Source organism: Prinia subflava, chromosome Z (assembly GCF_021018805.1).
Source record: "Prinia subflava isolate CZ2003 ecotype Zambia chromosome Z, Cam_Psub_1.2, whole genome shotgun sequence".
Lineage (NCBI taxonomy): Eukaryota > Metazoa > Chordata > Aves > Passeriformes > Cisticolidae > Prinia > Prinia subflava.
Genome location: NC_086283.1, coordinates 40,478,390 through 40,493,789, shown reverse-complemented (window position 1 = coordinate 40,493,789; position 15,400 = coordinate 40,478,390). Strand labels below are relative to the sequence as shown.

The 15,400-nt window shown below is 42.6% G+C and overlaps 1 protein-coding gene across 1 annotated transcript; it reads right to left on the bottom strand.

Moving 5' to 3' along the window:
• Positions 1 to 2,556: 2,556 nt before the first annotated feature.
• On the bottom strand, positions 2,557 to 12,083 carry STARD4 (StAR related lipid transfer domain containing 4). The gene is made up of 5 exons (XM_063421992.1): positions 11,613 to 12,083; positions 9,695 to 9,744; positions 7,240 to 7,366; positions 5,989 to 6,103; positions 2,557 to 5,426 (listed from the first exon to the last, which is right to left on the bottom strand). Exons 1-5 carry the CDS (start codon positions 11,715 to 11,717, stop codon positions 5,200 to 5,202), a joined length of 624 nt encoding a protein of 207 aa, XP_063278062.1. The 5' UTR covers positions 11,718 to 12,083; the 3' UTR covers positions 2,557 to 5,199.
• Positions 12,084 to 15,400: the final 3,317 nt, after the last annotated feature.

The following is a 15,400-nucleotide window of genomic DNA, read 5'->3' as shown; positions in this document are numbered from 1 at the left end:
ATTTTTACTGCAGTTTCATGGAATCATCTGGATCATGCCTCCATAACAGAATGGAAAAAGGGCAGTGGAAAGACCAAAGCAAGGAAGAGGGCAAGTATCGAGCTGGCTTTGAGCTCCCCCTGGAGCTCAAGGGTTGTTTGCTTTTGGCTGACGTCTTAAAAAATGGCACATCAAATAGCTGAGTTGGAGCTCGTGATAAAGCACATTACACCGGTTTTATAGTGTGCGTGAGACCAGTAAGAAAATGGGAAATAAGAAAGACCTAACAAGTTAGAGAAACTTTTCATGAGTTAGAACAGCTGAGGAGTTAAACATAATGATCCTGCCTCAGAACTACCAAATTTCTGCATTTCTGCTGATGCCTGGTGCAGTCTTCCTCTTTAAAAAGTCCCAGGTTTTTGTAGTTATAATGCCCTTCTCATTGTTTCCTTCAACGTTGTATATATCCCAGAAACTTTATGTCTCTAATATACAATGATGCAGGAGGCTTTGGGAAGTGATTTGGTATTTTTATATCCATGGTGAATTCTCTGTACTTTCATTTGACATTTAAAAGAAATGAAGGGTCTCTTCCCGCTTCCTCATTCCTTTGGTACTTGTGACAGGCATCAGATTTCCTCAATTTCGTTTCCACTGAAGCTCTGTTCCCATGGTGTGGACTGGGAAGCACACAGCAGAACAGAAAAATGTTTTGCCCATGTGGAGCATATACAAAATTTTATTTTCATGTAGCTGATTGAGACAGGGAGACCATGAAATTCTGCAGATATGGCTGTGCACATACAGGCTACATCCTTAATTCTGTATGCAGAAGAGATGGTGGTCTGTGGAGACATGGTTTATGCTCCAGTGAACAGGCATACTGTGGTTTCTTTCCTTCCCCCTTCAAATTCTGAGGAGCTTGAAATCCTGTTAGACATACAGACAAGGAGTTGTTGTATGGCACCCAAATAGCATGAGCTGACCAAACTCATGTTTGCTGCTGCTCAAATGCACCCGCTTGAGCATTGCCCTGCCTCCCCAGTGCACCCTGGAGCTGGAATTAGTAATGCCAACACCTCAGCAGCAATGCTCCCTGACTGGAACCCAAATTGCAGGCAGCACTCAGACTGACACGCTGAGACATTCAGGGAATCTTGGCATAATAATTTTCTCTTCAGGATTATAAACTGCCTCATAGGCGTCTGCGCTGGCAGGCAGGCCAGCAAGGCCCAGGAAGTGCTTTCTACCCCCATGCATCCCAGAGCAGAGCCAAACTGGTGCAGTGAGGGCTTGAACAAGGTCAGTTTCTGATTACACTTTGGGCAGTAACTGATCTTCTAAGAGTTCCACTTAGGTTACCTGTATCAAAGAAAAACTTCTGAGGACTATTAGGTTGTCCTACTGTCTTGGCACACTGAAAAAAATGTTTTAAAGAAAAAAACTCTGAAGAAGGCAGTTCTGGGTAATGTGTTGGTATCTGAGGCTCCTTAATCCAGATGTCACATTTCTTATCATGTGGGTCGGCTATGAAATATGCACAGGTATCTCCTGCCATATGCTGTTACCATCTGTGTCTGCTGTCTCCCTGCTAGTGGCACAATCCCAAGGAAGGTTAATCATTATAAGCAGCCCCCATCTGAACTGTAAAACTGAATCACCAGCACAGCCCAAGGAGGACTAGAAAAGGCAGAATGTGTTACGAAGTTTAAATTGTGATTTAGGACTTCAAGATATATTATTTTCTAGAGAACATTTAATACTTAGCATAGGTTTAAAATCTCTCCAATCTTTCTACTACCTTTCACCAGGAAATGGGTTTGAACATCAATGTGTTAACAATTCTAATAATTAATGTCCTTAAGGATTTTCCAAAGATCCCAAATGGCCTCTATACCTATTCCTACCACACTTCACAGAAAGTGACATGCCCTACAAGACTGTGTTGTATCTCAGAGGTGACAGTTCCTTTTCTCAGCAACAGAAGAAGGCTACAACTCTTTCCACTGAAGTCAAATGCTACAGAACTCTACTGCCTTTATGCCAGCTTTGTAAGAGAAACAAGGGAAGGCTCTAGAGAGACACAGGGATTTTCTTCATTTCTGTTGGTGCTAATTAAATACATGTCAATATACCTTTTGCAGCTTATTTTATACACCTAATATACATCTATATGCCTTCTGCCAGGTGCTATATGCTCAAGTGTTTCAGATTAACTTAATGTTTGTGGTTAATAAGTCATTTCTTAAACATACACAAGGTAAATAATACTAAGCCAAAATAATAAAGTTCTTCTACAACAATCATGGGGTCATCATAAAAAAACTCCTGTTTTTAGAACTGAAGCCTTGAGAAAATCCTACTTGTACAGCTTTCAAGACATTTCAATTGGGCATTTTCCTCAATCTAAATCAAGTTTCTAAGTGAAGGCAGGCTTTATGGCTTTCAAATTTAAGGAGACAAACTGGTATCATTAGAGATCACCACGCAGCTAAAGATAAACTACATTATCAAACATAACTCCCCAAAAATGCTACATACGGCTGCACAAATATTGAAGAAGCTACATCACAAGCCTGTTGGAATCCATTATTTTAATTTATTCTGCAGTTGCACTCAAAATACAAATACAATCACTTAAATGCTGAACACAGTAAGTTAAACCCACTGTTAAAACAGACTCTGACTTTCCATACACAGGCACAAGTTGACTGGTTTCACTAGAATTAGGGCTATTTCTATAGCAGTGAGCCCCCTAGGTTGAACCACCAGGTCACACCATCAAAACTGTTCTGGTTACTTATGATTACTGGAGGAATTATATGCTATGCGTTTTATAAGCTCATCATGTTTCACATTTATAAATTCTTCATATTTGAGGTCAGGGCCTGTGCACAGAGTATCTCTCTGAAGTATTGGTCCACCTCCCAGCCAGCTGTGGTACTTTGACTACTTCTAAACTGAGCTTAACCCCATCTCTGCATCTTCTGTACATCTACAGGCAGTGTTTAATGCTGGAGGTTTTAGATGAAGAACAGAACCCAAACATGAAAACTGTCTTATCTTCAGTCACCTTTCCCACACACAAAGCACCTAGTTTAAGTGCCAAAGAGTAAAGCGTCACATTGCTCAAACCTCTAAAAATGTAAGTATTTTTAAAAATATATTAGCCATATAAAAATAATTTTGATGTGTCTATATACATGCTATTTGTCTAGCAAAACCAGATCTCTGCTATTCCTGGGCAACTTGTTCATTAGTCTGGGTAACTATATTCCTAAGTGACAGAAATCTATACTAAGTATTTACTTTGTCTCCCACTTCTTCTGCATAAGCAGAACATGGGTTCCTGCACTTTGTGTCCTTGCCACTGCTTTCCTGTTTTAACCCTCTTGGCTCCGCCTAGATTGTCCACTAACTCAGGAGAAGGAGAATGCAACAGGATTCTGGCATCAATTCCTTGGTGTCCTTGGTGGTAGATGATCACCTCGTGAGCTTGCAGTACTTTGCAGACACACAGAATGTAAAAAAATTGGGAAGACTAACAGAGGGTTTTAAAGAGAAATGCAGAATACACAAAAACTAACAAGCAATTAACATTTTCTGCCCATGAAGACACCAAAGGCTGTTTGATACACTGTTTTTAACAGTTTAAAACAGTACTAAATATCTTACAACATGAATAAAGGTTGAAAAAGCCCCCACTCTATTTAGTATTATGTTTTTGCTACCTCTTTGATTGAGCAGTAAGGAAGGAAAGTCCTCACTATTCAGAGTTCAGCTACGGTGGCCAGTGTCAAAAAAGCCAATATTGCAAGGGACTTTCATCTGAATTTTTGTTTTTCTGAGACTCCACTACCTGTCCCTGGATTGTAGCTATACAATTGGCTCCATGGTATCAGGGATCCAAGATACCTTCCCTAACTCCTACACAGTAAAATTTGCCACTCTGAACACTGGCAAACCATGGGAATAACTGCTATGTCACCTAAGCCAATGACACATACCAACATTAAAGGCTTAACATCAGATTTTAAAGAGAATTCATGTTCCTAGCAGGGAGACAGTTATTTTTTAAATGCCCCTGTTATGTATCTGTCAGAATCACTAGATTGCTGAATATCCTCGAAACTTGCATCTTAAAAAAAGACCCTGTATCCTTTGGCAGATCTGAGCAATTCTGCAGCTTGAACTCTGGCCTTCATTTGGTCATGTTTTAAGATGTTAATTTACTGCAAAGATCAATCTAGGGGCAGTACCACAGAACACTCCACAGCACTGTAACACTGGCAAGTCTGTCCTGTTGTGGCTACAGCAACACCGAAGCAACTGAGTGGCTCTTTCTGTAGCTTTTGTAATTCTAGGGTTTGCAGTTAAAGAAACATACACAGAAAGAAAACCTACCAAAAACCCAGCCAAATGAAATCCTTCCACGCGCTATTACATGCAAATTTAAGTTAAAAACTCCTTAGAAGTACAGGGTATCCCTCAAGATCCACTGGAAGTTTCCTATTTAGACACCAAAAAAACCTATGGAAAGATGCCTGATGACCTAAATGACCTTTGGATCAGCTGTAAGGGCATTTCTTTATGCACTGAGACTGTTATATACAGCAGTAAATAAGGTACAACATTAAAGAAATGCCAATAATGAACACTTATTTTTGCTCTCAACTACAAATAGCTTTCTTATGAATAGTATCATTTAACAACTGAGCCATATAATATCCATCTCATAAATCAAAGCAAATTTTAAAAACAAATTACAGATGCAGCTGAACATACATAAAAATAAATTAAGTAAATATAAATATACATATTACAAAATTACATCTTCAGTGAGATGCTGCCTGTACAGCAACCTGCACCATCAAAATCCTGAGCACCTGGCTCCTAAAACTGCTGGAGAGAGCTGAGCTGCATTTTTTAAGCCACACACACATCTTGTGCTTTCAACTGAGGAAATTTGGGGTTTAGAGATTCAAGCTATTCCTTACAAAGCTGCAGAGTGCTGAGAAGCAATAAGCATTTCAAACTGTGCACTGGGAATGCATGCCAATTATCATACCAAAAAGCACTTGCTAAAGTTGTTTGGATTCTCAACACAAAGGTTCGGGTATCATTCAGGAAGCGTTACCTCAATTTTGTAGGTAACCTATACTAAGCTAAACAATATAATCTGATTGCAAAGAATGCACTGGCTTTTAAGTCACTGTTTGTCTATGTTTTGAGTGCCTTTTTGAGGTCAGAGTAGAAATTGGCCAGGGTACTAGACATGGCAGTGTCTACTGCAGACTGCGGTAGCATCCCTCGCAGTTCAGTCTGGATGTAGCCTGTCAGAAGACTGTGGCCAGGAGAGTCCTTGAGAGGGACGCAGAACCAACCGCAAGGGTGATTGTATCCACGGACAAAGTTTGGTCTCACCTCTCCATAGTCCAGGCTTACACCTAGCAAGGAAAATAAAACAAACAAAAAGGGAAATTAATTTGAGAGAGATAAAAAAAAATTAATGTGCAGTAAATTTGAAATATACAAGCTTCTGGTTGCAGAATTTAGTAGTAGTGACAGACACACTACATGTTCCTAGGTATTTTCATGCATGGAATTTGCTGTTCATCCCAACTCTGCAACAGACAGATGAGCATGATAAGCAAAAATTAAAACGTTAAGAGGACATTTCTCCCATTTACTAGAAGCAAGTTGTTACTCATCCCAGTTTAAGATCCAAGCTGGAGGATTCAAATTGTCTCTAACACTCCTGCCTCACAGCTGGCATAAGTGAAACCTGGCACAAAGGAATGGTTCATGGGTAAACCAGTAGCTTGTACAATTCTTTAAATATGTAAAATGTTAAAATACCTTTAAATTTGTTAAAACCTTGGATTTATTTTTTGAAGACCATCTTAGACCATTTTTGGAATGTTTACTACTACTACTACATCTGAATCAAATCTTAAGCCAAGTAACTGTTGCAAAATAAGAATTCAGCAGAGGCAGGTGGTAGCTTACCACACGTTAGAAGCCCATCTTCATAGCTTGTGGTGTAAGAGAAATCAACAAACTCCCTTGGTGCTATGATGTTCCAGAACTGGCCAGCAGTTGTATAGCGCATCACACAGCAGTTCTTGTTGAGTGACAGAATTATAAGGGCAAGAAAATAAATACATCTTAGTACAACGAATACAGGGAAACTTAATGTTTGCAGGCAGCTAACGTTTTTCATGAAGGTCACAGCCTCTGTCAACTACACTGCAAATTCAGTGAGGTCTGAATGGCTGTGCCATTCTCAGCCTAAAAGCTGGAAGTTGTAAGGACTTGTGGTCTACAACTGAGAGTTGTGGGAGTAGAGAATACCTGGCACCATAAAGGTTTAAAGATCTAAAGAAAACTGGAGATCTAGAGAACTCCGGCATGCCTGAGAACTGAAAGCCACATGGCTCTTAAGTCACTAAGGAGCATTTTGGAAGTCTAAAAGGACCATGAACAAATCTCAAGAGGAATCTCTTGAAGATAATCTATCAAACACTTTTAATCCACTAAGCGAAAAATAAAACAGAATGTGAACAATTCTTCAAAAGAGGCTTTCTTATAATACAGTTGAGTCTGTATAAAGTTTATATAAATACCTTGTTATATAAATCTTTTTTGAGAGAGAGAGCAAAAGACAATCCAGGTTCAAGCAAGCTGTCCAGATGAGGGTTTTGAATTCACACTGAATGTCTGCATTAACCAAAGGAAGGCTATGAGCTGTTCTGTAACCAGCCTCAAACCTACCTTTCTTTTACCAAGTCCTGACCCTCAGTATGAACTACTTTGTGTCTCAGCACAAAGCCATGCCACACGAGTCAGTCCTTCAGGAAGAGGGGGAGTTTGCAGCTTCCGTATGTGTGGACTATTACTATTGTTTTTGTGGAACGGAAGAAAGCAAGCTGTATGAAATGGCTTTGACATACACAGTATCACACTGAAGCCCTCTGTATGTGGATTTTATCAGAGGCCACCAGAGCTCCCAGGTGCAAGAGATTTGTGACTAATTCCTTTATTTTTAGCATTAATGGAAAGACGGTGCTGCCAGAGAGCCTGATCTGTCATCACACAGAGCATGCATGCACAATGCTGCTTGTGCACGCAAAAACGAAGGCTGAAAAAGGTTCGTATCTGTTGGAATTGCTCTGCTCTACATGAATGTTAAATGAATGAATGTTAAATTCATGTATTCACAAATACACATTTCTCACAAGAATCTAAACAAGTCTTCACCTCTTCAAATGTTTCTAAGATGTCCATTGAAGTCATCAGGCTGTCCCAGTCGAGCCTGTAAGGTCCAGGGCGAATATGATCCACTATTCTGTTAGTAACATCTTCCACCACTCCTTGAGCTTTGTACCTAGAAAAACATATTTACATTTATTAAGAAATTTTTTATATTCCATTAATTTTCAACAGTACACTTACATTAATACCTTGGTACCTGGAAGTACGGTCAGGGGACAATTGCATCAGAGAAACAGTACAGGAAAAGACCTATGGATGCATCTATTCCTCTTTGCAAGAAATTTTCTTCTAAAAAAAACCTGTCTTTTTTTATACAATTAGTATTTAATAAATGGCAAATTCCTTCCTTGCATAGACATTATCCTGTTTATTTCCCTAACATCTGTAACAGCTTATTTTACTCCTACTGCTGGGCTACCAAGGAAGCTCACCAGAGATAAGTAAACTAAAGTAACAAAGACATCAGGGATATAATAGGAAAAACATTTTTCATAAAGCAGAAGTAAGAGGATGCTGGAGACTGAAATGCTATGCTTTATGGCTCAAACGGTTTTATGAAGGGCTTTTCTCTATAGTAAAGCGATATAACAAAAGCTGCACAGAAGCACCCTAAATGGGCCTCCTGAATGAGGCCCTGGACTGTAAGTTGATTTGAGAAAAGATAAAGTGACTCAGGGCTGGCCTGGAGGAGAAAAATACTTTTCCAGGATTAGGGCCAGCACTTGGGGTGCAGGCCACAGCCCCATGCCGCCAGGAACAGACCCTCACACCATGTGTGCGGTGAAGAAGCCTCTGCTCAGAGGCAGTGAAAGCCTATCCTCTGCTGTGCACACCAGCCCACCTGTGCAGCCTCTTCACCCCGGCAAGGTCACTTCTAAGGGACATCCAGATGAGGGACAGCAGATTTCCCACCTGCCCAAACATGCTTTAATCCATGGGATTCTATACCTTTGGACCCTCACCGCCAAGAAGACTACATTGAGGGGAGCAATGAGACATCATTGGGACCCACAGAAGGAGAATATGTTTCTACTTAACCTGCCTTTGTCACTCTCCCTGTCCCCCAAAATACACCTCTGTTTTTCCATTTCTTTCTTTTTCTTCCTTTTTCTTTGCCTTTTACCACTAAATAAAATGTATTAATTTTTCAGTATCAACATCTAGCCTTGTTTGGTTTTAATTAAGTTTTGGCAAATATTCAAATGTTCCTGGGTTCATTCTGCTTTATTCACAGACAGTTAATACTCTTTTCTCCTCTGTGATTAGAGCAGCTCATAACACAGGAATAGAAGCAAGCTAACGAGAAACTACATTCTGCTTTAGTAGCGTATGATTACCAAATAAAATAATCTGGTACCCAACATTATTGAACATTCATTTGAAATTAGATATTTTAGTAGACACCAGAGACTTTGTTTTCTTGAGTTACTGGGCCTCCAAATCCTGCAGGGGAAGAATCCGTCAAAATCATGATTTTCAAAATACTTTATTTTCATTAAGATGTTCCTTTTGATGGCATATAGTCAAGCAACAAATTCACCTCTTCACTTGTGAAGTTCACCTATATTCAGTCATAATCCTCTGTGTGGAGCCCATCTCAGCTGTATACTTGGAACTGGAGGACCACGAGAACATGTCAGTGACTTCCAGGTAGGTGTCTGGAAAGCTCTTCAAAGCGTGTGTCCTCTAGTTCTCCAGGTGCATAAACAACCATGGGGTCTTCACCTGAAAGCAGCAGTCACTGCCCTCCTGGCAATGGCTCAACTACACAACCTTTTAGTGCCAGTGGGCCCATGGAACTCTTGGTGTCTGGGGCCATCGGTTCTTGCAGATTCAACAGGATTTAAATTCCTGTGGGGTGTATCAGTCTTTGAGATAATTTTAAACAGGATCTTTTCACAAGACATTTTGTTTCTTCAGCATACTGTTTTCTAGTAACTATTTCTCTACCTAAACCTACAGATACCAACAGAACCCAGTGACAGAAACTCACACAGGAAGGACCTTCATGTCACACAAACAACCCCACACAACCCTTTCACAACCCCACACTTGGTATTTTAAAGTCTCACAGTCACTCCAAAAGTCCAAGGGCTGACTGAGCTGTCTTCCAGTGACCCTTCAGGACTACTAAACATAGGCTTGATTCTGAGCTTTATAGGTCATCATTTCCGAGCAGATGCTGCTGCCCACTTTAGCCAATGGGAGTCCTGTGGTGTGTTCCACAGACTTCACTCTTGTTCTAGACACCAGGTAATGCTGAAGTATCAAACTGAAAAGCTAGAAAGGAATCATACAGCCACAACAGATAATCCATTTAGCTTCCCCTCTGGAGGATCTGTGTAGCTGAGGGCTGTAGAATTCACAGTCTTAATTTCCAAATTCTACAGAACACATCTGTGCAACATTAAAAACGTATCTCTTGTGCAGGCAAACTTACAGGTATCCACTGAATTCCTCTGATGGTTTACGCCACACAGTTGCATCTTTCTAAAAGAAAATATAAGACACAATATTAGCTGTCACTTACATACAATTACAAGAAGTCAGAAAATGCATCAATTTTCTGAAGATAAGCAGCCAACTTTATCATTAGCCAAGGTTCATCTGAGCACCACTGTACACTTTTCTTCTGATTTCTCAGATACCTTTTACTTGTAATTTACTATTATTTCAAAAACAATCAGAAAATTTGCTTTCTCAGAATCAAACGCTAGAAGTCTGTGCAGACATAGGGCTTGGGAGGCCAAGTCAGTTTACTGTGAAAACACAGAGAATAATGGAACATTAGCAGGGACAGCCTTTCAACTGGCAGGCCACTGGAAAGCCAACAGCCGGATGCTACTCAGACAGGAACACGACACCGCTTCTGCTTGCACCCCTGTAGCACAAGTCACAGAAGCGCGCAGGAGGTGCAGGTGCAGACAAGAAAGTTCAATTACCTTTCTTTCATAGATGCCTGACTAGAAGAGTCTTGCAAGCAGTAGTCTATTTATTTTAAAGTTAAAACAGAGAAACCAGTATCTTCTGATTTTTACATAACTATGAAATGGAACCTCTGTATGAAATCTCTGAATTTTAGTGTTGAAAAGAGTACCATATGGCACCACTTAATTTGGAATCATGATAGATTCCAAAAAAAATTATATAAGCACAAAGGACCAAATGTCCTAAAGCACTGCACTGTTAAATACCACATCCAGAATCATTTAAGACATTCTGGGGCACAACACATCTCCTTGTGGTGGGTAAAGCCCTGAATGTCTTTTACATGGCACAATACCAAAATGGAAAGAAAGGAGGGAGGAAGGAAAGGTGAGAGGAAGGAAAGGCTGGAGGGAGAGGTTAAATCTGAGGATGTGAAACACAAGGATGCAGGTAATTCTTTAAAGGAATAGAGTAGTATTTAACATAACACAGGAATACTAATACAGGAATAGACATTTAGTAGAGCAGAGGTGGTATAGGTGTATTGCAAAAGAGAAAGGCTTGGATGCTCTGTTCCTCCCTCTCCAGACAGCAAATCTGTTAACTTTGCAAAAAAAAAAAATCAAGTTACATTTGGATCACTTGCCTCTGTCTTATCAATGTTTGCTCATGATGGAAGAAAAAATAAAAGCCCTACTCAAACCACTGTAACAAAAAGACAAAGCAGTTTACCACACTAGCCCTACCATATTGCTTCCACTTTCTGTGAAGGACAGCACAACAAAGTATTTACCCAGCCTAGAACTGATGCATGAGCAAAGGCTATTTAGCTTGTAAAAACTCAAAAGAAAAACAAAAACAAGGCAGCTCAAAATAAGAGGATGGCAAACTGCTTACAGAAAGCAGAAACTGTATTCCCTTTCAGAGAAGGAAACTTAGGATAATGCGCAGTCTCCAAAGATCAACAGGAAAGTTGAGGCCTTGAGAATTATCTCATTTGTTAAGAGGAAGACATTTAGAAACTGAAGCATGATGAACTATTTATGACAAGACATTCCAGAGGCCGGCAGGCTGTGTCTGCTTCGTTGAAAGTACACGTGAGCCTCTTGCAATACTATTAATGCTAAGTACTCCACATTTTGTTTCAAGTCAAGCCTATAATCCTACACAGGTAGGATTCTTCCGTGAGATACTCCCCTGAAAATGGTAGGAAGAATGACAGAGTACGCCTGAGAACACGAAAAACACATTCTGCCATCTAAAGATGTTCTAGAAGGATGGTTTCACAGCGCCTGCCAGTTTAAAGTCCTGCAGTGCCCGGCCAAGTGTTGCTCAGTGGTGTGACACGGCACGGCCGGGCTCTTTCCGCCGCACCGGTGGCCCAGAGCTTCCTGTGGAGCACGAACCGGGAAGCCGCCCAGAGCACTCACGGTTTTCTTCGCCACCCTCCACTCGCCGTCTCCGATGCTGTGGTACCGAACCAGAGTGTTCTGCAGCTTCGAGGCCAGGGGCGCGGGATCGGACAGGGGAAACATTTGCTTCCCTCCAACGCGAAGATCCCTAATCACACAGACACACAGCAGTACAAGGCACGGAGTCAGGGATGCCAACAACTGCGCAGATCTTCCAAACCCGAAGGGAGGATGCGGAAGACACCGCCGCGCGCACACACGCACATCTCCCAGCCGGGTTCGGGTGGCAGCCAGCGGCTGCCAGGGGCTCAGGCCGAGGGTCAGGGCCTCAGGCCGACGGCCAGCAGCCACCACCCAAGCGCCAAGCCCGTCCCGGGATCCGCCGGGAACGCGGCACAGGCGCGCTCCGCTCACGGCCGCGCCGCCGCCCGGCTCCGCGGTCACCCGCGGCCCGCCCAACAGCAGGCGATGCCGGCAGCCAATCAGAGTGCGACCACCCCGCCGGTGCAGCCAATGGCGACGCCGTCCGCCGGGAGCGGGGCGGGGGGTCACCGCTCCCGCGCGTCACACGACCTCGCGAGTTGTCGCGGCCGTGACGTCATGATCCGGGACGGGCCGCCGCCCGGATTGGGAACGTCGGGGGTGGTGTGAGGGAGGGCGGGGATGGCGTGAGGGAGGGCGGGGGAGCGGGACCCGGGTGGCACCTGCGGGGAAACCGCGGTTCCGCCTCCCTGGTACAGCGCCAGAGCTGCTCTGTTCATGTGTCTCTGGTAGTGTCGCTGTCTGTTGATCGCAGAGAATTACAGAATGAGCTGAATTGAAAGGGACACATAAGGATCATCGAGTCCCAACTCCTGGTCCTGCACAGGACACCTCAGGAGTCACAGAATGCCTGAGGGCATTGTCCAAAGGCCTCTTGCACTCTGTCAGGCTGGTGCTGTGACCACTGCTCTGGGGAGCCTGTTCCAGTGCCCAGGCACCTCTGGGGCAAGAACCTTTACCTGATACCAAACCTAAACCTCCCCTGACACAGCTTCGGGCCATTCCTTTGCATCCTGTCCCTGGGCACCACAGAAAAGAGATCAGTGTCTGTCCCTTATCTTCCCCTTCAGTGAGGAAGTTGCAGACCCCAATGGGGTCTCCCCTCAGTATCCTCCAGACTGAACAGACCAAGGGCCCTCTGCCACTCCTCATACAGCTTCACCTCGAGGCCCTTCATCTCTGTGTCCCTTCTTTGGACATTCTCTAGTAGCTTTAGATCTTTTTTACATTGTGATCTCCCAAACTGCCCCCAGCACTGGAGATGAGACCGTCCCAGCCCAGAGCAGAGCAGGACAATCCCCTCCGTTTCCCAGCTGGCGATGCTGGGCCTGATGCCCCCCAGGACGTGGTTGGCCCTCCAGGTTGCCAGGGCACTGTTGACTATGTCCAGCTTAACATCAACCAGGACCTCCAGTCCCTTTCCATGGTGCTGCTCTCCACCCTCTCACTCCCCAATCTCTCCATGCATCCAGGGTTGCCCCATTCCAGGTGCAGACTCCAGCACCTTCCCATGTTGAACTCCACGGAGTTGATGATTGCCCAGCCCTTTGATTCATTGCGGTCTCTCTGCAGGGCCTCCTTGCCTTTGAGGGAGTCAACAGCTCCTCCCTGTCTGGTATCATCTCCGTATTTGCTGAGTGTCCCTTCCAGTCCTACAGGCAGATTTGTTTATGAAGATGTTGAAGAGCACAAGGCCAAGGATGGAGCACTGTGGAGCCCTGCAAGTGACAGGTCACCAGTCTGATGTCTCCTGTAATAAATGAGTGTGGTTCATGCTAAATTGTATACTTAATATCACTTAATGTCAATAGGTCAGTGCTATATATTTAATCAATGTTAGCAAAATTAGTAAAACTAACTTCAGATAAAGGCGTAGTGTTAGACTAGTGTCCCCCCCCCTCCCCTTTTTTCTTTGGCAAAGTACCATGAGAAAACAGAACATGAGACCAAGGACTGTTAGGGAGTGATGTCCTTGAAGACGCTAAAAAAGGGGATTGAGACAAGTCCAGAAAAATTAAGATAAGTCCAGATTGTTCCTTTTTGGCTATATCTAATAGAACCTAACTATTTATTTGTATAACACTAGCTTGGCACATATGTATAACTTGCAAGGTCAAACAAAGGACATAAAAGGAAGAGGAGTAGCCTTCATCCCAGAGACCAACAAAAGGAGTCCAACGACCCTCATGAAACAACTGGAGCATGTGCAATGAAGAAAGTGACGCAGACTCCAAGAATTGAAACTGGGAGGAAACAATCAAAGATGGGAGGAGATGGAGTGTTAACTATAGTATAAAACTATAGATGGAATAGGCTTTGATTCGTACATGTAGTAGGGTCTTAAACCCTGCACATGTACCCAGGCGCCTGCCTTTTGCTCATGCTTTATCGGATCAGACCCATTCACTGCCAAATCACTTTTATAAAGAATGGAATACATTTTTATTTGAATGTAACCTTTTATTTAATTATATTCATCTCAACTAAAAATTGCTGCTAAATTTTAATTTGGATGTTTTTGGGACCTTTTCATTTATAACACACCCAAGTCACTGTAACCCTTTGTGCCTGACCTGTGAGCCACTTGCTCACTCATCATATGGCATGTTTATCCAGGTGTTCAAAAGATCAATTTCTTGTAAGTAGAATGGCCATGTCAAGGTTTAGGGTTTCACTGTCAGGATTTACAGGGAGGTTCAATGCTCAGACCTAGGGAGAGGTTGACAAAGCCTAGAAGAAGAAAGTACTGTTGCAAAATGTGGAAAATGTAAACATTTTTTTTTTAAGAAGGGATCTTCTTTAATGTATTACAACAAGAAAGATTTAATCTCCAAAACAGAAAGCAACCAACAAGCTGTAAGTGATGTCCAGGTGTTAGAAAAACAAACTACTTTTTGGCAGAATTGCCTTATTAAGCGTTAGGGCTTGGCACACTTCAATGATCTCAGACCAAGGGGAGGTTTGCAAAGCCTGGGGAGAAGGATGTACCACTCATGGTGGACACAAAGAAAGCCAGAAGGACATCTGGCAGAATCCTCAAGAAAAGGAAGAAGCTAATAAAGGAACTCAGCAACTGTGCTGAATTGGGTATGACTGGGTAAAAAGTAATTCCGGCCCGGCAGCAGGAGATGCAACCACCGACCCAAAAGAAAAGAAAAACTAAGCATGCAGACTAATTAACATAAGTGAGGGACTCAACCTGTAGAAGATAGACTACTACTTAATAAGAGAACTATGCAACTTGTAGCCACTGAACATTAATTCCTATTTTTGCTAAAATGTATAAATAGTAAAAAGTTGTGATAGTTGGGGTGCTGCCTTTGTGGATTTGCCACCAAGCCCCCATTGATGCACAGTCTATAAATAAATTACTATCTCCATTCTATGAATGGTTTGGCTTCCTGCACACCAGGTGCAAGAACATCTTTGGGGACAACAGGACCTCTTTACAGTGGCCATATAAAGGGTTATTTTAGAGTGAAAGCTCTTGTAAAGGCAGGAAGATAAATCAGTTAAAAAGCAGATGATTAGAGTGGGAGGATGACATCTTCTTTGTGGGGTAATACGTTGTTCATTTTGGCCAATGTTGGCTCCCAAAATGAATGCTTTGAACATGGTTTTGTTTTCAATACAGGGCTTTACACCAGACTTTTTGAACTGTCCCTAGTTCCGTTTGCAATTTACAACTCTTGGTCATTTTTCCCTAATTGAAAATGGGTCTCTAAATAAAGGTCATGCTAGCACATGCTGAACAAAAAAATGAA

Excerpts from the sequence above, each read along its gene's own strand:
- STARD4 (XM_063421992.1), bottom strand. The coding sequence starts at position 11,717 with ATGTTTCCCCTGTCCGATCCCGCGCCCCTGGCCTCGAAGCTGCAGAAC. Across the intron at positions 7,367-9,694 it reads GAGGAATTCAGTGGATACCT|GTACAAAGCTCAAGGAGTGG; the intron begins GTAAGTTTGCCT and ends ATGTTTTTCTAG. Across the intron at positions 6,104-7,239 it reads TCTTAGAAACATTTGAAGAG|AACTGCTGTGTGATGCGCTA; the intron begins GTGAAGACTTGT and ends TCACTCAACAAG.